Genomic DNA, 25,321 nt, shown 5'->3' with positions numbered 1-25,321 from the left:
TAGATCTTTAAGTTCAGCTCATTATAAATAGGGACAAACGCAAACGTGTTGCGTTTTATAATTTTGCTCAGTGTATGTATGTATGTATGTATGTGTGTGTGTGTCGATAGATAGATAGATAGATAGATAGATAGATAGATAGATAGATAGATAGATAGATAGATAGATAGATAGATATCGATCGATCTAGCTAAAGCTGCTTGGTGTTGTCCATTTTAACTTTGTAACTACATTTTCTCTCGGTCTCAGTATGAAGTTGGATCTTGGTGAAGTGAAGAAAGTTCAAGTCTTGGACAAGGTACAGTGTAATATATTCAGGGCTTTTTCGCACAAGCCTGCATGCTAAATGTAAGGCACTGTTTACCTTTTTTATCTAAACTTTATTGAAATGTTACGAGGTGAGGTGAGGTGAGGTGCAGTGTGTTGCAAAAAAAATGCAACATGCGTACATTGCAGGGTGGATAAAAATAAATAATTAATTTTTTTTTTTTTTTTTTTCGATTTATCAAATTTATTTTAATAAAATGCTTTTGGCATAAAAATCTATCTACAGATAGTTTTCTATTTAAGATACATTATTAATTTAATTTATTTAGCATGAAATGGAGCTTAGTATATTTACATTTTTGATAGGCTCATTAAATGAAGCCAAGCTCTGCATGCACTGCATTGATGCATTCACACAGTTTCACAGTAACCATGAGATAAAACAAAGTTCAGGAATATTCCATTATTGTTTTGCAAATCTATGTACACTACAAACTGTATGATTAAATTGGTTCTGATATCGCTATTTTACTAACCTGACAGCTTATTCTAAATGGGAAATCTTAATTTAAAGATTCTAACCACCAGCAAGAATAAGTCCTTACATTTAAAGAGCACCTGTCATTTCAGATCCATCATGGCAGTGCCTGTTAGCGGGCATCCACTCACCTGCTGCCGCCATGTCCCTCACCTTGTTGTGTCACTGCCGCATCACCAGCCGTCCCATTAAAGTGAATAAGACTGTCGGTGAGTCAACAGCGGGTCAAAAGGAGGAGCTGCTGTGGGACAGAGATGACAGTTACTCTATAAAAATTATGATATAAATCGAGTTGATTTTAAATCAAGCCTTTTTACTAGTGATTTAAATCATGATTTAAATTGACTTGATTTATATCAAATCCATCCTGCATTTTTTGTAACGCAACATACTGCAACCCACTTCAGTATAGTGTTGTGGTATGAATAGGGCACGTTGAAAACAATTGTTTTCTGTGTGCCCTTGCATTGATCTTGTGTTGATCTGTTCAGAACAAGCCCTTACAGTAGATGGAAGGTATTACGACCCTGTGTGTAATGTCTGGCTGCTTTCCCTCATCTTTTTTAGTGGTTCACATTGAACAGTGCAAAGAGTGGGAAGATCCATCTTCGACTGGAATGGCTCGCTCTCCAGTCCAATGCTTCCCAGCTGGAGCAGGTAAAGAAAATACCATCTGTATTATGATGTTATCTATCTATGGCAGGTTGAAGCCTTAGTAGCATGCCTTTGTTATGTTCTGTCACCTCCTGCAGCCATATCAACGGGGTTTCACTTTATAGTATTACTGAGATTGCAGCAGAATAGTGGGACTTCATGATGAGGTATGGAGAGCTAGGATCGTTGGGCATAGAGATTTTGGTCTCTCTGTTCCCTCAGAGATATAAGATGCCAGTAGAAATAGTATACATGATCTTTAAGATTTGGTCTGTAACTGTTTGATGCGCTAAGGCTCACCATTCATAAGAAAATAAATGATTAGTCCATTATAGTATTTCTTGATACCTAACATGCAATTCAGCTGCTTAATTCTGATTGAAAAGTTTTACACTCAGTAATAAGTGGAGCACTGCTCACCTCTGCTGTTTGCAATTTACTTGAACCCCCCCTTGCAAAGGGGCCAATCCTTGCCACTGACTGAGGAAAGGGGAAGGAAGCACTTCACCTCAAGTGCTCTACTTTAGCCTCAGCCAGGACTTAAAGCGGAGTTCCACCCATTTAAAAGTCAGCAGCTACAAAGTGTAACTGCTGACTTTTAATAATGAGACACTCATCTGTCCCACGGTCCAGCGATGTGGGCATATGAAGCCCCGCTCCTCTCCCCCTCTTCTCTGAGGCGCCGGCATTGTAACTGTGGGCACCCGGCTGTGGCTTCACAGCCAGGCGCGCACTGCGCATGCACGAGCCACGCTGCACGCTGTGAATAGCCGTGCGATCTTCTGGGACCTGCGGCGTGTCCCAGAAGATTGCGGGGGGGGGGGAGAGGTCACATTCCTTCTGGCCCCGTGGAGCCAGGGTACCCCTCTCCTCCCCCCAAAAAATGACATGCCAAATGTGGCATGTCAGGGGGTCACCTGCACTTAAAGCGGAAGTTCCATTTTTAGGTCAAACTCCGCTTTAATGTGGTTGTTCCTGGAAGGACTGCAGCCACGAAATACCTTCACTGACCATTGTTTTTTGAAAATCATCTGCTAGTTTGTCACCTGCTCAACTCCAGATGGTAGTGCTGGCCTTGTGATCTCCTCCAGTGTGATCTGGGTTGTTGTTGAATAAGCTCATGTACATGGCCAGCTTAATGTCTTGTACACACGATCGGACATTCCGACAACAAAATCCATGGATTTTTTCCGACGGATGTTGGCTCAAACTTGTCTTGCATACACACGGTCACACAAAGTTGTCGGAAAATCCAATCGTTCTAAACGCGGTGACGTAAAACACGTACGTCGGGACTATAAACCGGGCAGTAGCCAATAGCTTTCGTCTCTTAATTTATTCTGAGCATGCGTGGCACTTTGTGCGTCGGATTTGTGTACACACGATCGGAATTTCCGACAACGGATTTTGTTGTTGGAAAATTTTATAGCAAGCTCTCAAACTTTGTGTGTTGGAAATTCCAATGGAAAATGTGTGATGGAGCCCACACACGGTTGGAATTTCCGACAACAAGGTCCTATCACACATTTTTCGTCGGAAAATCCGACCGTGTGTACAGGGCATTAGAGTTATATATAAAAGCCTAGACTTTAAAAGCATTATAAACCTTCCTACCAGGTCAATAAATACATGGACATGGGTGAATCGATCAGTCATGACACTACATATGGCCCCCAGAACTTATGAGCTCAACATTATATGGTAAGACAATCAAACGACACAGAGAAATTAGCTACACTAATACTAAAGGCATTTAAAGGAGTTGTAAAGGCAGTAGGTTTTTTATCTTAATGCATTAAGATAAAAAAAACTGTGTGTAGCAGCCCCCCCTGCACCCACCTAATTACCTACCTGAGCTCCTTCTCTCTCCAGCGAGGTCCACGATCCCCTCAGCCATCCAGGACACTCCTCCTGATTGGCTGAGACAGAACAGTCACGCCATTGGCTCCCACGGCTGTCAATCAAAGTCAGTCAGCTAATCATGGGAGAGAGAGGGCGGGCCTGGTCAGGGCTCCGTGTCTGAATGGATACACAGAGCTCTGACTCGGCTTGGGTGCCCCCTGTAGCAAGCTGCTGGCTGAAGGGCACTCAAAGGAGAGAGGAGCTAGGAGCAGCAAAGAGGAACCCGAGAAGAGGAGGATCCGGGATGCTCTGTGCAAAACCAACTGCACAGAAGAGGGAAGTATAACATGTTTGTTATTTAAATAAATTAAAAAAAAAAAAAGTTGTTCACTTTGAATACCCATCATGTGCAGATGCTTTTATCATGATTGGATAATTGAAGTGAACATTTACACAATTTTTTGGTGAAGATTTTCAACTCCTTTAGTGAATTAGCTTGAATATTTTGAGGGAATATTCCAGTGTATATACAGAGCACATGGGCAGGTGTGCTAGCCAATATTTTCACTGGGCTCACTAGTGCTAGAACAAGTAGAATATGATTTTTAAAGATTCTGTATTGTCACTAAATGTAGTGCTGACCTTATTATCTTCATTATTTACTTTTTCAGATGATAAATTTTAATAAAACAATAACTTCAAAGGCCAATGAACCATCTTCTGCTATTCTCGTTGTCTACTTGGATCGGGCAGATGACCTACCTGTAAGTACCTATGTACAGTATCTAGGCAGAGTCCTCTGATAAGAGAAATACATCATTTAATATAAGTACATTTTACTTCTTCTGTCTGTCAGTTCTACAAGACATTATTGTACTGTGTTTACTTTCATAAATTGCTAATGTCTTCTAGGGATTGATTTAGGGAAGTTGGAGCAAAAGAGGAATTTATGTTTCATCTTTCATTCTCCGGGAATTTGATACAGCCTGATTTTTTTTGCAGGCGGTTTATCATGTGCTCTATAAATCAGCCCCGCCGCCTGTTCTAAAGCTACAGGGTGGATACAACAAATTTGGTGGATTTCAGAAATATGTTTATTGGACTTTTAAGATGAACGACTAAGGAAGCCAAACTGTATCTTGGCAGTTATGGTTTTTGTGTCATCTGTCTTGTTTGATTTATTCTGTGGCAGTGTTCACTACAGTAAGCCAACAGAGCCACATCTAGGTCTTCTGTTTCCATAAAATGTCTATTCTTGGCATTCCACAGGCTGTGTACAAGCTGCCCACAACTTTTTCACAGTACTTCTGTTAGATCTTGATCTACATCTACTTGAATAATCTACCTTTCATGTGAATTGAATTGACAATATCCCAAATACAGTTTTTAAAGTAGCTATAACTGAATAGTTAGTTTACTAAAGCAGACCAAGACAAGGCTGCCATCCCTGCCAGTGATTATTCCTATGCGCTATAGCCACTGGCAACAATCGCATGCAAGAAATCCGGCATGATGGTTATACCAAAGTTGATTGGTGGATCGACGTAGGTATAGTCAGCCTGCCCGTAGGATTGAATCTTGGCCGGTCCCTGCTGAACCGCATAATGTGTCTTTTCAAACCACCATTGAATTCTCTATTGGAATCCTGTGTGGCACGGTGTCAATGCAGGAGCACAACTGCCAGACAGGGACATAAATGTGTTGCAACAGGGAATGCATAAACAAGAAACAATTTTTGCAGGATCACTGTATTTTAGTGAAAGCTGCAGATTTTAAATGATTGAAAATGACTAGAAATAACGTTAACATGCAGAAGCTTTAATTATATTGTAGTGATTAGGTTTACATATACATTAACTTGGTGAGGGAGCAGACCCTGTTCCAGTCTATTCAAACTGAATAATCCAATTTTAAGTGGCCATGCCTTTAGTATGTGTGGAATGGCAATTTAAAACAATCATAAACTCTAAAGGATTCAATTTTTAGAAAGTGTATATTCATTAGTCATGGCTGATTATGAAAAATGTACATTATGTTAAACATGAGTATTCTAGCCATGTGGAACAAATATTAACAATGTTTAATCTTTGTGTCCTAGCTGCATTTATTGATTCCAGTAGATTTGTGCTGTGCTTCGGTTAACTCCCAGCATGTTTGAAGTCATCATAGGCTTTATATTTTTAAATACAAACAGAGGCAGATTAAAAAGTTACTTGAAAATAGAAGGGTTATTTGTGGAGTTTGAATATGCCATATTTTACAGCTGTGATCATCGCCCCAAGTCAATAGCAGTACACGCATGGTACTTTTTGATCCTTCAATCTTCTCCAACAAGTTTTATGTATCATTCTTCTTAATATTATAATACAGGCTTTATATAGTGCCAACAGTCTGTGCAGTGTTTAACAAAATAAGGGAGATAGTACAGTCACAACACAAAATCAATGAAAGAGGGTTAGGAGGGCCCTGTTTGTCAGAGCTTACAATCTAAAAGGAAGGGACAAGTAATACAAAAGTTAATAACTTTGAGGACTGAGCTGATGTAGGAAGTAAAAGTACAGTAATTAGGTAGAAGCAGGATAGGCTTCCATTAAGAGCTGATTTTTCAGGGATCACCTAAGCATGCAGAGTAGGAGATAGCTGTAAAGATTGCGGTAGGGAGTTCCAGAGGAAGTGAGAGGCTCTGGAGGAGGTGATGAGGGAGTGAGTGTGTAGGAAGACTTTGGAGGAGCGGAGAGTACAGTTTGGGTGATATCTTGAGATGAGGTTGGTGGCTCAGCTCAGGGCAGAGTTTTTGATGGCTTTTTATACCGTCCTTAGTATTTTGATTCATATTTGTTGGGTAATCGAAAGTCAGTGGAGGGTATGGCAGAGGGGGGGTGACTGCCACTAAACAGTTCCCAAGGTGGATGGAAGTATGGAAGCAGCATTCATGATAGACTAAATGGGCAAAACTATGGGCAAAACTTTTTTTTTTTGGAATATAGTGAGGGATGGTTATAATCCTTGTCCATTTTTTTTTTTTTTTATATTGCTATCTGTGTCCCATTGGGGATATTTCCCTTCATTTCCTCTCCCATAGCCAAAACAAGAAGTGAGTGGAAATCCCTCTAAAATGAGGGAATCCCAGGTTGTTACCAGGGTCACCAGAACTAGTGTCCCCATTGGAAGATATCCCCTCCATTACTGTTCTAGGGACAACTTAAATTTGGGTAATTACGCAAAGATCTTGTGAGCCACAGATGGATTAATGCCTATAGAGTGAATTCCAATATCCAAATCAGCTGCACACACTAACCACGTTTCATATCGTGTATGTAACAAAACCAAATAAATAATTGTGTCTGCGCTAGAGAAATAAAATAATACGTGATGAAAATAAAAATAAAAAATTGCAATATTGTAAAATCTATAAATATCAACCATAAAATTTTTTAAACTTAGATGCTATAAGCAATAATCAGTGCCATTCGCCTGTGAGAAAAATGAATAAAAATGCATAACTAAATATATAAATATATAAATAAACATGCAAAATGTGGAAAGTCCAAGTGCTAATTATATAATAATGAAGTGTCCGACAACTCAGTTCAAATCGGTTCATAAAAAATATATATAAAGTGCAAAAATATAGTGTCCATAAAGATAGGTATTACTCATGCTCTTCCTATATGATGTACAAACAAAGGCATGCTTCAGTGCTCTCCAGTGACCCCCAATCGCTCATGCGCTCACCTCTGAGTGTGTAACACAGTAGTTAAACAGTGTCTAAACACGCATTGGAGCCACTCCTGGGCTCATATAAGGTCTGCTGGTAATGATCTCCACCTCGCTCAGATAAACATCAATGGTGACATGTATAAGAAAAAAGGAGACTACATAGCATAATACCGCCAGGGATTTATTAAATAATCATAAACCAATTCCCTCCAGTGGGGTACTCACAATGTGTGGGTGCGTGAGTGCACCATCCTATCCAAAATGTGGTATACAGGTATATAGGTAGATGACTCGTATGGCGTGCGGTGTGGTGTACAATCCTATGCTTCTCTGTGCTGACAGCTCCGTCCTGCCCCTCCCCTACGCGTCTTCGGCACAGGGATCACGTGCCTTCATCTGGGGGATCCCTAATAATACCAGGGTGATGAGGCACCTCTCAGTTCCCAATGGCACTGTCAGGACCAGCTACTGCCTACCCCACTTGACCAGAAGGTTAATTTGTCATGAGTGCAGCGACAGTCTTGTTTCCTATTCTTCACAGTAAAATCTTCTGATCTCAGATTTTCCAGTATATTGGAAAATGCATGCATAGAATAATGAGTTCCTCTGACTTTGCAGTAATAGAAGCTTGTAATGACTGACTAGGATATTCCAACAATCCCATTCTTTGCAGTCAATGTTTTAAATTTGATCATTTGTAACTCTTGGACCAATTAATAACGACCCTTAATATTTGTTTATGTGGTCATCTATAGTCTCATGGCAGGTCAGAGAAGGGCATATCTCAAAAATAACTACACAAGATAAGAGATCTGCTTCCCAAACCAACATACGGGAGTAGATCCAGTAAAACTGCAGCACTAGAACTCGGTGTAGCTGTTCATAGTAGCTGATCACCTTCTAACTTCAGCTTGTTCATTAAGCTTTGACTCAGGGGCATAACTGTAGGGGTCGCAAGGGTCGTGATCGTGACCCGGCCCCGTGCTGCTAGGGGCCCATGCAGCTCACCATCATGTTTGTCTACACCTGTGCCTGAGCCGGAGTCGGGGGGCAGAGATGGGAGGCGCTGGCGTTCCTAGGTATGGGTGACTGCTTGCCTCTTGACAACATCATGGATACAACTAGGAGAAAAACAAGGAGAGGGGCGCCTCTGAATATATATTATGAACAATTTATTATAAAAACAATATCCACTCACATGGAAGAAGATAACGTTGAGTTTGGGTGCATCTCTGGGCTGGAGAGGTGGGACTGCAGGTCACAGAGAGTCCGCTTCTAGCCGGCAAAAGTGCAGCACATCAGACCCCAGGGAAGATGAGGTGGGACTACAGGTCACAGCGAGTCCTCTTCTATCTGGCAAGGTGCAGCACATTGGAGCCCGAGGAAGATAAGGTGGGGTCACAGAAAGTACGCTTGGCAAGATGTAGATTCCAGGAAAGGTAAGGGTAGTGAATCGCCAAAGCCTGTGAGAGGCAGCGCTGCAGCTTCACAGTTCCTGTCCAGTGACCGCAATGATGGAAAAAGGCCACCCCCCTCTGGTCACACTGCCCCTCATACTGCTTCCTCCTGTCAAACTGCCCCCGCATACTGCCCTCCACTGCCCCACTCCCATCACACTGCCCCCCCCCCTCCTGTCACACTGCCCCCCCCTCCAATCACACTGCCCAGGTACCCTTCTTAGATGGGGTGGCAGCATTAGTTTTCTTGTTTTAGACTTTCTCTATTTTATTTTCATCTGGTGATCTGGCCAGTCTGTTATTTTGGATGGATATGACAAACCATCTCCCACTGACAGGGGTGCTTACAATGATCAGCTTTTATTTATTTATGTAAAGCCTTTATCCCAAAAGGAAATAAACATCTGTTTGCTGTAACTGATTTTAAAGTGTTAGCTGAAGTTTGGCTTCAGTTTGTCAGTGTATTTAAATCTTCTACTACATTTAACACGCCTCACCCCCCACCCCCCTGAAGGTGCCCCCTATGCTTCTTCATCCAGAGTGAGGCACGCTAATACAGGAGGTGTGTTACTGTGTGTGGCGAGTTTGGCTGGAAAATGGTGGTGGGAAACGGGGAGCTGCAAAATGCACCTTCGCCTGTGTAGACAAAAATCCTTGCACTGGCCCAGTATCCAGGTTACTTGTTTACCTGCTGCCCCTGTGTGTTTCTTGGTCCTCCTCTTTCAGGATGGAGAGTGGGGGAAGGGACCGGTAAATGTGTAATTTACCAGTCTCTTCCTTCTCTGAATGGGCACAGTGATCTGTACCGTTAATGAATGAGAAGCTTTGTACAGAGCTATTCGTGTCCATTCATTCTGTACAGATGAGGCTACAGAGATGGAGATTGAGGACTGTGTCCTCAATCTCCTTTCTCTGTCTCAAAGGTGAAACATCAGAGGTCTGTTTAGACCCCTGATAGCTCAGCAAAGCCCCCCGACGGGGCTCCTAAAATATTGTCAAAAAATAAATTGTAAAATAAAAAAAAAATATATAATTACAAAAATTGAAAACTACTGGCCCCTTTCACTGCCCTACCCCTTTCACTGCCCTACTGGCCCCTTTCACTGCCCTACTGGCCCCTTTCACTGCCCTACTGACCCCGTCCACTGCCCTACTGACCACGTCCACTGCCCTACTGGCCACTATCCACTGCCCTACTGGCCACTGTCCACTGCTCTACTGACTGACACTATTCACAGTCCACACTGACACCACTGGTGGAACTACCAGGGTTGCAAAGGTCACACTTGGGTCTGGGCTCTGGCTTTCCACCACTATGGCAGGGCCCAAAACTGCAGGAAGGGAGTCCGCTGCACAACATGTGAAAGGGATCCACTGCGGGACCTGGGATCAGTGGGAAGGGCTCTGGGCTTGGAGGGAAGGGCCCAAGCTGGAGGTCAGAGGGCCCCTTATGGTTTCTTGCACCAGGGCCCTGAAGGTTCTAGTTACGCCTCTGCTTTGACTATAAAACCTGGAAGCTGATTGGTTTCTATGCAGAGCTGCACCAGATGTTGCATGCTCCAGTTATAGTAAATAACCCCCACTGTATATTATATGCATGTGTTTATATAATATTTCCTTTTTAACTTAGCTTGAGTGATTTTTTTATTTTATTTTGTCAAGTGTTCATTCCTGCATTTCCCTGCTCCTATTCCACTGTACATTTGCTCAGACAGCACAACATAATTTTTATAATTTCTTCTTCCTTTCTTTAGCTTAAAAAGTCATTAAAGCAACCAAACCCCGTGGTGCAGATTTCCATACAAGATGTGACCCAGGAGAGCAGGGTAAGTGATGGACAGAGCGGGATGTGTAGTTTGTGTAGTTTCTTATTTATTCTTCTTCATTCCTTTTAAGGTTTTATTGCATGCATTTTTAAACTTAAATTTGGCAATCTAATAGAGGGATGAGAAATTGCTGTGGTGAAATGACTGCAAAACTTTAAGACCCCTTTCACACTGCCAGCGTTTTTCAGGTGCTACAGCGCTAAAAATAGCGCCTGTATAGCGCCTGAAAAAAGTGGCTGCATTCACTCCAGTGTGAAAGCCCGAGGGCTTTCATACTGGAGCGGTGTGCTGGCAGGGCATCACAAAAAGTCCTGCCAGCAGCTTCTTTGCAGCGTTTTGCGGGCGGATTTAACCCCTTTTTGGACGCTAGCAGGGGGTTAAAACTTTTTTTTTTTTTTTGAAAGCCTATGGCGTGCATAACACACCCCAAAAAACTTCACCCGGTGCATAAAAAATGTGCACACACATAAAGAGTGAACACAAAAAAGTGCAGATGGGTACACAAGACGTGCCAATTCCCTGATCCCCCGGGGCGTTAGGCTCCAGACGGGGACAAAGGTACTTTACAATGGTCTATCTGGCCGAAACCAGACAGACCCCGTTCTCTGGAAGGTCTGCCGAAACAGACCCACCCAAGTACTAGGCAGGGCTCCCCCGAAGGGAGACCCCGTGGGTTAGGGCGGACGAAGCCAAAAGGCCATGTCCACCCCTTCCCAAGACTTTCAGGGCTGGCCCGAAGACCCGCCTTTACTCGTGACACAGTGAGACAAACGTGAACAAGATGTGACAAACATAGGTTTCAATCAAAAAAAGAAAATAAATAGAAAGTGGGGAAGGGATAGTGGAGAGGAGAGTGAAAAAAGGTGGCCATTGTGTAAAACAATGACCAGGCCCTCCGGCCAGGAATAAAAAATTCCTCTGGTCCTAGCCAAAAGGCCCAGCCCAAGAGGCAGGTGCTAAAAAAGCGTGTTTTATGGTGCAGTGACCATGGTGCCTCAAATCAAAGTGACTGCCACTCACAGTGATTTTATGGCACCCCTGGGCTGCCACTCCAGGGGCACTACTCCATAGGCTTTCAAAGACCAACCCTGGTCCCCAGCCCAGACCACAGGGTTAAAACTGCCCCGCTAGCAGCCGAATAGCGCCGCTAAAACGACGGTAAAGCGGCGCTAAAAATAGCGCCGCTTTACCGCCGACACCCCCCGCGGCTCGGTGTGAAAGCCGTCTAACACGCAATATTATATTTATCTAAAAATATCCCTGATTTGTTGCTTGTTCAATACCAGACCACTTTCATAACACGTTATTAATCACTTGAGGACACTGGGTTTGTTACACATGCCAAAATTGTATTTATCAAACTAAAACCGGTATGTGTATTCACCCAGTCCTCCTGCTGCCATTCCCACCTCACACTTGCAGGCAATTCCCAGCATGCAAAATGAAAGGCAGGAGTTGCAGTGTAAATACAACAGCTGTAGAAGCTGCTCCTGTCAAAAATGACCTGTAACAACTTTATCAACACTGTTCAGAGAAATACAAAGTAACATTGTTACTTTTGTATATACTGTGTTTCATTCATCTGCAGGACAAGGGGATGAGCTTCAGTCTACATATGATGTTAGTTGAAACAACCTGATAAGTAATAAATAAGTTTAAATATTAATGGTTAATAACATAGAAATAGACAAAAAAATGGCAGTAAAACATTAGTTATATGAAGAGGATGAGGAGGTAATATAGACTGCTTAGGGTGAATTCAAGGTTAATAATGGGTTAAATAGAGTCCCTTTTCAATTAAAAAAAATAATTTTAAATGAAAAAAAAATTATTTACTTACAAACTTTTTTCATTTTTAGTTGTTTTGAACATTCATTTTTTACAAATTGTAAAGCGGTTGTAAACCCTGCTTGGTCATTTTTACCTACAGGTAAAACCTATAATGAGGCTTACCTGTAGGTAAAATGAATATCTCCTAAACCAGCACTGTTTAGGAGATATTCACCCTGTATGCAGCCAGTGACATCACTGGCACATGCGCTCCAAAGGTCCAGCATACCTTGCCAGAACTTCAGAGCTTCGTGCCGGAACCCAGGGCTCACCCGTGACATTACAGCACTGGAGAGCTTTGTTTCAAGGTGAGTATTTCATAATGTGCTAGTATGCGATGCACACTAGCACATTAATGCCATTGCCTTGCAGGGTTTTTTTTTTTTTTTTTTTGCAACATCCACGGTTTACAACCGCTTTAATGAACAAACTATAACTTTTATCTCAGTTTAGCTTTGTATCGGAATCATAATTGTAGTGTAATTTTAACAGGACAAAATATGGAATAAAATTTCTACTTTTATCGACTGTAGCAACATTTTTTTTCAACCAACACTGATCAAATTTGAAAAAAATAATTTCTGTTTTCATTTAAGTTTTTTCGGCTGTATGTATGTGTAGCTGCTGGCGTTTAATTTTTGCAGCGGTGGGCGGACCACTGCTTTAACCCTTTTGCTGCCAGGCCCTGTGCTCCATTTTGTACACTCAGGTGGCCAGACCATTTTTGCAATTTTTTCGTTTGTTTTTTATTTTTCACTTATAGCTTTCAGAATTTGTGAAAGACCCCCCAAACCATATATTTTCTGAAAGCGCATGATAAGCAGAATAAAAGGAAGGTGCTACTGATTTTTTTAGACCCCGCGGTATTTGCGCAAATGTTTATCAAACCAATATATTTGCAAAAAATACACTAAAATCATTAGCAGATAAAAGCACAGCAAATTTTACAAAATTCCTACTGAATATAAAAGCTTAACCTGTATTGAGTGAATAAATAACAAATATTTGTAACTTTTAAATTGCGCCTTTTTGCGAAATGGTGGAAATTGAACAGACACAAAAGTGTAACTATCCAAATTTCTCTAAAAATCTGAAGGTTTTCATTTTTCCCTTACAGCTTTTGTGAAAGACCCCCAAAACCATATATTTTCTGAAAGCATATGACCTCTAGATTAAAAAGAAGGTGCTACTGATTTTTTTAGACCCTGGGTTATTTGTGCAAATGTTTATCGAACCAATATATTGGCAAAAAATACACTAAAACCATTATTCGCAGATAAAAACACAGCTAATTTTACAAAATTCCTGCTAAATCCCTACTAAATATAAAAGATTAATCTGTATTGAGTTAATAAATAACAAATATTTGTAAATTTTAAATTGCACCTTTTTGCAAAATGTTGAAAATCGAATGTACCCAAAAATCTCTGGAGGTTTTAATTTTTCATTTACAGTTTTCAGAATTTGAAAAGACACCTCAAGCTAGACATTTTCTAAAAGCACATGGCCAGTAGAATAAAAAAAAGTGCTACTGATTTTTTGGGCCCCGCAATATATATGGTGCAAATGTTCTTCATATCGCTATTTTCACTAAAAATACACTAAAAACATTAATATTGCACATAAACACAATGTAACTTACAAAACTCTTGCTAAATTAGTACTAAAGCCTCGTTCACATGTGGCATACTAAAGTGTACGCCCATGGGGGGGCCATGTTTACCCACACAGGTGTTCCATGCGTGTGGGTGTGGGTACATGAACCCGAACACAGACAGTGTGAGCTCAGGGACATGCATGCAGACCTACATGGATTTAAAATTGGGAGCAACGGCTCTGTTGGTGCAGTTGCTACATCCCAAATGACATCAATGGGACTGTCTGCACAGAGATGCACGGACACCTGTGCATCCCTGTAAAGGTATGCTGTGTATGCCCTATGTGAATAAGGCCTTAGACCCCTTTCACACAAGCACCCCGATCGGGTCTGCCTGTCCGTTTTTTAGGCGGGCCCAATCAGACCACCCATTGTTCTCTATGGAGAGACTGATGTAAATGGACATGTGTCCATTTACATCGGCCCCCATCTGATCCAGTCCGCTAAAAACAGACGGATGGGGATTCCAAAAAGCAGCTTCTTTGAGGCGCTTTAGGAGCAGTGTATACACCGCTCCAAATGCGCCGCTGCCTATTGAAATCAATGGGCAGCACCACCGAAGCGCCTCGGCAGCGACGCATACTAGCTCATTATGACTTTTTGTCTTGCAGGTTTTTTTTTTATATGGGTTTTACAACCACTTTAAGTAATGACAAAGTTATTGCCAAATAAACAGGCCCGAATCAGAAATGTAACAATTGCTCTGATCTGTGGGTGTACAGGTATAAAAACTGAAGTTGTTCATGACCAGATTATATCCTGCAGCAAGAACTTGGGGGTCGATTTACTATCACTGATTTACTAATGACTGTTCACTTTGTAAGGGGAAGTTGGACTTTGCAAGGGAACTTTCCCTAGAGCTTGATGAATGTGGTGAAATTTCACTTTGGCAAGAATAACGATCGGTTATTCTTGTCAAAGTGAAAGTTCACCACATTCATCGGGTTCTGGGGAAAATTCCCTTGCAAAGTGCAAAAAAAATTGTAATGAAATATCTAAAAACCGCATTTTGTTAAGACACGATTGGATGATGGATGTCAGCAGAGTTTCCGCTCGTTCACTAAGCTCGGTGGAAAATTCCTTTGTCAAGTAAAACTTCCCCTGCAAAGTGAACAATCTATTTGCCTAAAGCAACCTATTTGTGTCTATGCATTTTTAAGTAAAAAAGAAGTTTAGATAAAAATGAGTTTTTCCTTTATCTGACATAACTCAAGCACTGTGACTGAATTTACTCGGGTACATTTTTTATTTTTCTTTCTCTTTCTTGCTCTCTCTTCTCTTTCTCTCAATGTACTATCTGCCTGATTCGCACACCTTAAAATGATGTGTTTTTTTACAGCCTGTGTACAATACCAACTGCCCTGTGTGGGAGCAACCATTCCGTTTCTTTCTGCGTAATCCAAACTTACTGGACCTAGACATACAGGTTAGCTAGCAGATTAATGGTCAGATAACCTTACTTCCAGATTTAATGCTGGGGCATACAGTAAAACAAGTGTTCTTTCCCAGGTAAAAGATGATGACCGTCAGCAAACCCTAGGCACTTTGTCAGTTCCGCTGAGCCGAATCCTTTGTGCTGACCACTTGACATTAGACCAGTGGTTCCAGCTGGACCACTCTGGACTGAAGAGCAGGATCTATATGAAGCTTGTCATGAGGGTAATGTTAATCTATAACTAATGTAAAAATCAGAATCCTTTCGATTGTCAATAATATTCTATTTGACCCCCCATTGTCATGACGGAGTATATAACAAAACAAAGCTTGTTGTGTAGAGTATTTATTCACTACTGCAGTGAAAATTGAAACCTAAATCTTACATTGGTGACAGGGAATATGCCTACCCACTCAAGTCTTCAGTTTTTCATCCAGGCATTGCTGTTGTAAAGCAGTCCACCAGTCCACCCTGTGCCATTTTGTGGTTAACCCAGTGATCTGGTAAACCCTATTGCTTACATGTTTATAATGCTGGAAAATTATTCACCATCACCAAGCACATCCAATGTAGGTTCCTTACTATCGCTCACATACAGGATGCCTGATATACCAAAGTGTCAGTGTAAAAAAAGTTACTCATACCTATCACATTAACACTATTTATGTTTTTTGGATTGCCGATAAGTATTTCACTGTATGAAACAAAATGATTCCATTGTTGTCAACAAGATGACACAGATCATTTTCCCAGTGTGCATTAAAAATGAGCAATTTCTTCATTTAGTTCTGTTTTATAAGATAAAATTAAGGCTATGTTATAACCTTAAGCCTCGTAAAAACACAATCAGATTGTTGGCCAACAAAGCGTCAGACTTTTGTTCGAAGGCGCGTGCCAGGATCTTGTCTTGCATACAAACGGCACACAATTGTCGGCCAACAAACACAAATGTAGTGACTTACTATGAGGGATTTTAGCTCTTGAGCACCACCCTTTGGGCTCCTTCTGCTAATGTCGTATTTGGTGAGCATTGATTCCGAGCATGCGTGTTTGTACTTTGGACTTTTGTGTGATGGACTTGTGTACACACAATAGGAAAATCTGACAACAGACCGTTGTCCGCCGATAATTTACTAGCCTGCCATCCAACATTTGTTGGCGGAAAGTTGGACAACAATTGTCTGATGGAGCGTACTAATGGTCGGATTTTGGGCAAACAGTCTGTCATCACACAATTCCATGCCGAAAATCTTTACAGGGTCCTAGAGGTAGTGTTTACATATATGTCATATAGTCTTTCGTCTAATACTTTCAATGAAAATAGAAAAATAGATATTTTAACAATAAAAAATGTTTACAATAAAAACAGCAAGTAGGAGGTCATTTGTTGTACATGTAAGTCTGAGAAAACTTACAAGTATGACCTGACCTATAGCAATCTGACCATGTGCACAGACAATCACATTATCCATAGCATAAAATTGTTGTGTTTTTATTTATTTTTTTTTTAATCTTTAGATTTTGTATTTGGATCCAAATACATCTGTGATCGCAAAAACTGACACAGCTGATCTGCAGGAAGCATCTTTTGGAACCAGTGTTGACCGGCCCGCCCGACCCAGCAAAACCTCTCTTCCTGAGAACTTTGCTACAGAGGTAAGACAACCTGTCTGTTTGTTATGGCTAAATATCCATTTTCCGACAACAAAACCGTGGAATTTTGTTCGAAGGTTGTTGGCTCCAACTTGTCTTGCATACACACGGTCACACAAATGTTGACCAACAATTACGAACGTAGTGACGTACAAGACGCACGGCGAGCCCATAACAAGGAAGTTCAATAGTCATGCGCCACCTTTTGGGCTCCTTCTGCTAATGTTATGCTTGATGAGCATTGATTCCGAGCATGCGTGTTTGTACTTTGGACTTTTGTCCGTCGGACTTGTGTAAACACGATCGGAAAGTCCGACAAAACACATTTGTTGGTGGAAAATTTGAGAGCATGCTAGCCAACATTTGTTGGCGGAAAGTCCGACAACAAATGTCCGATGGAGCATACACATTGTCGGACTTTCCACCAACAAGCTCACATCCAACATTTGTTGGCGGAAAATCCGATCGTTTGTACGGGGCATTGGAAAATCGTTAGAAAAAACAGTCGGATTTCGAAAGATCTGTCGAATGTGCAGTGGGTTTACATTTGAACACGCGCATACACTGTAGATTTGTTTGAACTATTTTCAATCAATTTTACTACTAATGTTTCGAAAATAATTCGTTTCAGCGCAAAAATCCGACATATTGGTTCTTTTTTTTGGCATAAAATTCGATAATCAAAATTAGCCCACTAACATTTTGAAAGTCGAACGATCAAGCTTATCGAACACTTTTTTTGAACGGTTTTCTAACCGTGTATGGCCAGCATAGTTTTTAAGCACCAAATGCTTTTTATTTGTTTGGCCTGTCCAAGGTAAGGCTTATACAGGCATTTGAGGTGAGGTCAAGTAATAGGGAATATAACCCCTGTTAGTTTTTAGGGTTTTTTTTCCGTCTGTGTATCATTGGAGAGATTTCTCTTCACTTCCTGTCCCATAGCTAAAACAGGAAGTGAGAGGAAATCCCTCCAAAGTAAAGGTCATCAGAACTACTATCCCCATTGGAATATTTCCCCTCTATTACTGTTCTGGTGTCAACCCAAAATTGGGGATTTTCTTTTACTTTCACTTTCAATAATGATAAACTGGACAAATGGAGAGGATGAATCGTCTAACGGGGTATAGACCACAATAAAAACCGACAGGTTGTTCGAATCCCTCTCCACTCCATCCAAAACAAAACAAACAAAAAAGTTTTGCCTTTACACTTTAAATCATAGGCATTGCTTCATTAGTACCAGCTATCCATTTTGTAGCCAGCTCGTCCTCATACACAGGATCAATAAAAAGGATCTATGTCTGCTGAAATGAGCAAAGCCCAATACAAAAAGAGCTTTAAACAGCCGACCTCCAGCACTATCACAATTGTAGGCAGAGCTTTTGATCTGAAGTGATCCATGTCCAGAACATTCAGCTGCAGATAGACAATATGATCTTCTCCAGGTGCTCTGTGTAGTTAAGATAACACGTATTTATTGTGTAGTGATGAAACAGAAAACAAATGGTGCTTGTGAAACACAAAAACAAGATAAACATCCAGGAGCTAAGTTTAGAATACTTATTTCAGACTGGAATGCAAAGGGCTCTAACAAGAAACAAAACAATCTATTAGATATCTTGTCTCAGGAGCTTTGCACAGACTTGTTTGTTTCAAATGTTAACAGTTACTAGATGATTACTTTTATTAGGAACAACTAAATGAGACAGCAAATGCACCCCAGTTTACTGCTAAATGAGAATTGAGATATCTACAGATGTAAGAGAACAGCTACAAGACTGGGGAATGGTCTTCTGTCTGTGGGCAGCCACAGATTTTAGACACAGATGACAAATCTCAGAGAAAATGTCTGACAGTAACCTCCTTTCATGAGGGTTGCCACCTCATCACTCTAAAGCCAAACACTTATGAATTACTCAGGTTCTGAGGCTAATTTATTGCAGATACGACACCAAGTGAGTTTAATTACCACCTTAATCAGCCACAGAACCTGTATAATTAATATGTGTTCAGTTTTAAAGGGATGAGGTGGCAACCCTAGTTCTCGTGTGTATATATAGCATAAATAATGTATCCACAAGACCAGCATTCTTGTTTATGGAACCTCTAGCAAAGAGAGAAACCTGAAGGCAGTTGGGTCATGCTGCCATCCCATAGAGATGAGAATATTTCCCATGTTTACTAGTAATACACAGTGAAGTTAAATAACATACTGCAGCACTTTCTGCAGAAAGAGTCCCTTTGTGGTAATATAGCTGCATTGTTACTTATGTAATACTGAAAAATTGGGTACAATTTTTTTCCTGTAGTTGGTGTTTCTTTGTTTTTTGTTTGTAAGCCATGCTATGTGTTAGGTTTAAACAAATGGCAACCACTCCAACCTATAAGAGCCCATTCACACAGGGGCGACTTTGGATCCGACTTGAAGTCGCCCCAAGTCGCCCGACATGATAAAATCAATGTAAGTGAATGAGAACCGTCGTAATGCACACTACTGAAGTCACTCCGACTTCAGAAAAGGTTCCTGTACTACTTCAATCCAACTTCTAGGCGACTTGTACCCATTGATTTCAATGGAAGTCGCCTCCAAGTCGGATCACCGTTCATAGTGAGGCAACTTTACAGGAAGCAGAAAGGAAACAGAAAGGAATACAGACAAAGAACAACAAGGAAGAAAACAGGAACAAGAATGATGTCACAAGAGCTGATAAGCTCTGATTGGCCAATTGTAATGTTCCCTGTCCTGGAGGCGACTTCAGGTCGTGTTGTAAGTCGCCCCAAGTCGCGCTGAAGTCGCCCCAAGTCACGCTGTGATTCATACTCAAGTCGTGTCCAAGTTGCCTCCCAAAGTCGCGCTGGAAGTCGTGTTGCCCCTATGTGAATGGGCTCTTACTGTCCTTTGCAGAAAGTACATTGAAGGGTGGTGCTTGTCAAAAAACATCAAACTAAAAATTCCCAGCTCACTCGCCAGCCTGCAACAAACCGAATTGTCCTGTCTAACAGATCGCATTAAAACCAAGGGGTTTAGTTTGCACACATTTGCAAATACATGCGTAAGCTGCAGCGTCATGTCATCACAACCCAGGGTTCTACAGTCCTTCTAACTCTATAATTTTGAGAGTCTCCTGAGTTGGAGCACATATATCATAATGGATAGACTGTATGCCTGAAGGGAGCCCACCCTTCCTTTTAGGTATAGGAATGCACTGGACACCCAGCAATAGCACAATGGCAGCAAAGGTATCCAGTTAGGGTTGCCACCTCATCCCTTTAAACCCAAACACATTATGAATTACACAGGTTCTGGGGCTAATTTAATGCAGATAAGGCACCAAGTGAGTTTAATTACCACCTTAATCAGCCACAGAACCTGTGTAATTCATATGGATTCGGTTTTAAAGGGATGAGGTGGCAACCTTATATCCAGTGTGTCCCCTTAACAATTACCAACAGTACAAAGAAGTGGCAACCAACCCAACCTATAACTGGCCTTTGCAGCAATGAGCACATGGAAGGGCGACGCATGTAAAAAAAACAAAACAAACAAAAATTCCCAGCTCACTTACCAGCCAGCCTGCAACAAACCTAATTGACCCTGTCTAATGCCCCGTACACACGATCGGACATTCCGACAACAAAATCCTAGGATTTTTTCCGACGGATGTTGGCTCAAACTTGTCTTGTATACACACAGTCACACAAAGTTGTCAGAAAATCCGATCATTCTGAACGCGGTGACGTAAAACACGTTCGTCGGGACTATAAACGGGGCAGTAGCCAATAGCTTTCATCTCTTTATTTATTCTGAGCATGCGTGGCACTTTGTCCGTCGGATTTGTGTACACCGACAGCGGATTTTGTTGTCGGAAAATTTTATATCCTGCTCTCAAACTGTGTGTCGGAAAATCCGATGGAAAATGTGTGATGGAGCCTACACACGGTCGGAATTTCCGACAACAAGGTCCTATCACACATTTTCCGTCGGAAAATCCGACCGTGTGTACGGGGCATAACAGGGCTAGGTTACTGTATCGCATAGGTAACAAAGACGATTAATTTTAAAACCTCTAACAATGAACTGTTCTCATTTTCTCTGTTAAATATAGCTCTAAGGGCCAGTTCACACCATAGAAACGCAGGCTGGATGCCTTCCAGGTGCTTTTCTGCATGTGCGTTTTTAATACATTTCAGTGCGTTTTTGATGCAGTCCAGTGCATCCCCCCTCCTCTTTTTTCCTCAACCTTAAATAAGGACATGTCTGTTACAGTGCATTTTTGGTGCGTTCCAGTATAGTCCAGTGCAGGAAAAATGCAGCATGTTCTACTTTTTTTTTTCTGGAACTGAAATGCACTGGGACTGCAAGCACTGGTGTGAACTATGTCATTTGAAAGCCATATAACCTACTTTCCGTGCTTTTTTGATGCAGAAAAAAAACGCACTGGACTGCTTCTGGTGTGAACTGGCCCTAAAAGCGCTTTATATCTGTTCAATAAGTGCAAACAAAAAATAAAAAATACCTAATGATCCTACAGGAAATCCAGTGCATTGTTATCCCAAATAATGTAATTAGCCCTGCCAAAGTTATCTGTGTAAACTACAGAACACCTCCTCCCTATGTTAGATTGACAAGGTGGGTGGAAGATGTTCTGTCGTCCTAACACACTTCCTCTTCCAAGGCAACAACACTGCTCCTCCGTAGATACAGTGGGGGTAGTGAACTTTGTCACCCTAAGACACCAACTAGGTTAACTGGCAGGATCACCAGGTGAAAATAAAAGAAATACAGTCTAAAGGAAGGGAGGCTAATATAGCCACATATCTAAGGACTAGTAAACTGAAATGTATTACACTTTTTAAAAATATTTTTGGTTTAATGTGAATAGAGAAACTGTACAACTTTTCTGATGCTTTTTTTTTTTACAGAATGTGCTTCGTGTGTATTTGCTTGAAGCTGAAAACCTGATTGCAAAGGATAACTTCATGGGTGGCATGATTAAAGGGAAGTCTGATCCTTATGTAGTGGTCCGAGCTGGTGGCAAATCAGTACAGACCAGAGTGATAAAGGAAAACTTGAATCCTCGCTGGGACCAAGCATTTGAGGTATTGTCTCCTACCATTTTCTTTTACACACTAGGGAGGTTTGTATCTGTACACGTGATGACAAGTCATGCATTTTCCCACAGATCCTGGTCACTGATGTCCCTGGACAAGATATTGAGTTTCAAGTGTTTGATAAAGATATTGACAAAGATGATTTCCTTGGAAGGTCAGTGCTGGCTTATCTTTGGAAGAGAAAAAAAAGGCCATTATGCTAGCATTTAATGCAAGAAAAATTGTATAGGTATATACTTGTAACGGCTGGTTTACAGAAATCAGTCAACATTCGGCCAATATGTACAGCAGCCTGTTTCTGTCGAACGGGCATGCTGGAAAAACAGCAGCCGTTCTGCATCCGATGGCAGCCAATGACTGGCCGGTGTGTTTTAGTGGGGTTGGCCCCCCTGTTGGAACACAATAGCACAATGGGGAAATCGCTGTTCTTAGATAGCATAGTTAGTACAGTGAGCTCCTCAGTTTTTATTTTTTTTGTTCAGTCCGCTGGGTTTAACAAAAAAGAAAACGTACCATCTCTACCAGGCATTAGAAAAAGCAGTCTGCACTCAGTAAGCTAACCCAATTCTACATGGTTTCACTTTTTAGTTTGCTTATTGTTGTGTTTTTTTTAGTTTTTTTTTATTTATATGGAAATACTTTTAGAATTTGTTTTTTTTTTTTTTTTTGGTATTTTAGTTTTAATAGCTATTATATTTATATTTTATTAGTTTATTTGTTCTGTTTTGTCAATTCTTCCTCCTATTTCAGGTGTAAAGTCCCAGTGAAGTCAGTTCTTAAACAGAAAACCATTGATGAGGTAATGTTTTGTTTTCTTTATAATCTTATTTCAGAACTCAGTGGACAATGGGGGTTATTTACGAAAGACAAATCCACTTTGCACTACAAGTGCAAACTACAAGTGCAAAGTGCACTTGGAATTGCACTTGGAAGTGCAGTCGCTGTAAATCTGAGGGGTAGATCTGAAATGAGGGGAAGCTCTGCTGATTTTGTCATCCAATCATGTGTAAGCTAAAATGCTGTTTTTTATTTTCCTTGCATGTCCCCCTTGGATCTACAGCGACTGCACTTCCAAGTGTACTTTCGATGCAATTTCAAGTGCACTTTGCTCTTGTAGTTTGTACTTGTAGTGCAAAGTGGAGTTGCCTTTTGTAAATAACCCCCTATGTATCCTTCAGCAACTGTGATGGAAGTTTGACAAAATGTATGATTACATTTCTTTGCATAAATGTATCCACCTCAGGGGCCTTTATGTTTGCATTATAATCATTTGTTAATATAATCAGTAGTCCTAACACTTTGGGGTCTTAAGGGTAAAAATGTCAACATGTGGATGTCTTAAGCATTCGCAAACGCACAATGAATGATCACCGTGTTTTTAACATGATTTTCTCCGGTAATTGTTAGCTCCATCTAGTGGCCATAATGCAATATTTATTATTTTATTGAGGTATTTCAGAAGGATTCCACATCATGGCCACCATGAGGAGCTGACAGGTAAAGGAGATAATTATATTACAAACAATATGGGAATCATTAATTGTGCCTGTGTGAGTTCTTAAAGTGGAATTCCAGCCTACCACTAACTATGTTTAAAAATGTCCCCACCCATCCTGCCTAACCTGTGTAAAAAAAGATATAAATACTTACCTATTTTATTCCACTCCAGTGTGGTCACAAGATTCCCTGTGTCAGTGAGTGGTGGCTGCAGGGGCGAGGAGGGAGTGCTCAAGAACAACTGGGAATTCTGACGTCACTCTTAAGCTCCCATGCCCCAGCCATTGTCTGTGCCCCTTCCTATGCCCTGCAGCTGCCATTCACTGACACAGGGGAGCCGGAGCTGCGAGATCACATGGTCAGAGTGTACTAAAAATGGATAAGCATACATATCTTTTTTTTACACAGGATAGGTAGCAGGAGGGGGCTGTGAACATTTCTAAGCATAAATCTACAATTCAAACTTTATACCTGGGACTTTAAATGAGGCGCATTACACATGATTAATACACATGATTGTAAATGTATTACTCCATATATACAGATCAGAGTAAAACTGAATTAAAAACAATATTGAGCTGATTTGTAGTAATTGAATATATCAACACAAGAGGTATTGAAATATAAATTCATCCATAATTGTAATATAATTAACAGTCCATATATTTGTACATGGTTTGTATAACACATTGAATTCAACACGTTTTGTGGATCTCATTCCACTTCCTCTGGAGTAGAATCAAGCTGCATACCTCTCACAGACATGACCTGAAAGCTTTGCAGCCTGGGTAGCAGACAGGACATTGCTCAATTGTTGTGTTCGAATCTGTTGCAGTCATAGCTATTATTAAACTGTGTATGGCCATCTTTATTCCCATGGAATCTAACCTTTCAAAGTAAAAGAAAAAGCAAAAAAAATGTTCTGATGAGCACAGAGAATCTGGCACTGGTATGAGATGCTAGGCTTTAATTATTGTATTCCCTTTATAAAATATGGCCCAAATATGTATGTTAATGCAGCTCTGTAACAGAAGCACTTGAATAATCCCACTGTTGACTGTATTTTACAGTTTAAACCAGAATACACAGTCACCATAACATCCATGGGATACAGTATCGAGAAAGAAATAGCAAAAAAAAAGACAAGCAAAAACCTATACAATATTCACATATGCAATAACAAATATTATTATTATACAGGATTTATATAGCGCCAACAGTTTGCGCAGCGCTTTACAACAGTTATGATTTATCACAAATAGAGTAGTGATAACAATATTACCCACCTAAACCAATGTCACAAACCTAATGATCCTGAGCTATATATATTGCTGGTTACTTCAGAAGGAGTAGGGTAGCCTCATAGAAAGTTATGGTGTGATTTTCAAAGGACCATGTGTAGTAAAAATAATGCAGTTGTAAACAAAAATATTAACAAATCAGCTTGGACTGTAATGGCCTGTACCCATGGTCAGAAAATCGCACGAAAAATACAGTTTTCCAAGCGATTTTACAATAATCTGATAATTAGTACAAAACTTTTGAGACGATCACAACAGTTCATCCGATATTATCCGATGGGACAAGCACAAAAATGTTCTTGTATGATATCAGATCGTATGATTTTCGTTTAATCCGTACAGTTGTCGTTCGAAAATACAATACAAATGCAATACAACACATTACATCACTTCTGAATTTTTGTTCAGTCATACGAGGATTTTTGTAACTTTAGTAAACTCTTCATTTTTGATATGGAGACTAGTGTGCAAAAAAAAAAAACTGACGATCATTCGTCCGATAATCTCATTGTGTGTACCAGGTATAAGAATA

The 25,321-nt window shown here is 40.7% G+C and overlaps 1 protein-coding gene across 1 annotated transcript in view; it reads left to right on the top strand.

The window, feature by feature from the left end:
* The window catches only part of ESYT1 (extended synaptotagmin 1), a 159,025-nt gene that overhangs the window by 101,858 nt on the left and 31,846 nt on the right, over positions 1–25,321 (top strand). Inside the window, exons 12-21 of the mRNA XM_073613978.1 lie at positions 250–298; positions 1,373–1,462; positions 3,973–4,065; positions 10,233–10,304; positions 15,131–15,217; positions 15,301–15,450; positions 16,745–16,882; positions 21,803–21,979; positions 22,063–22,145; positions 22,742–22,790. Of these exons, the coding sequence (XP_073470079.1) occupies positions 250–298; positions 1,373–1,462; positions 3,973–4,065; positions 10,233–10,304; positions 15,131–15,217; positions 15,301–15,450; positions 16,745–16,882; positions 21,803–21,979; positions 22,063–22,145; positions 22,742–22,790 (988 nt within the window). The remainder of the gene's footprint in view (positions 1–249; positions 299–1,372; positions 1,463–3,972; positions 4,066–10,232; positions 10,305–15,130; positions 15,218–15,300; positions 15,451–16,744; positions 16,883–21,802; positions 21,980–22,062; positions 22,146–22,741; positions 22,791–25,321) is intronic.

This window comes from Aquarana catesbeiana, linkage group LG02 (genome assembly GCF_042186555.1).
Source record: "Aquarana catesbeiana isolate 2022-GZ linkage group LG02, ASM4218655v1, whole genome shotgun sequence".
NCBI classification, from domain to species: domain Eukaryota; kingdom Metazoa; phylum Chordata; class Amphibia; order Anura; family Ranidae; genus Aquarana; species Aquarana catesbeiana.
This window is presented reverse-complemented; position numbering and strand designations above follow the sequence as displayed.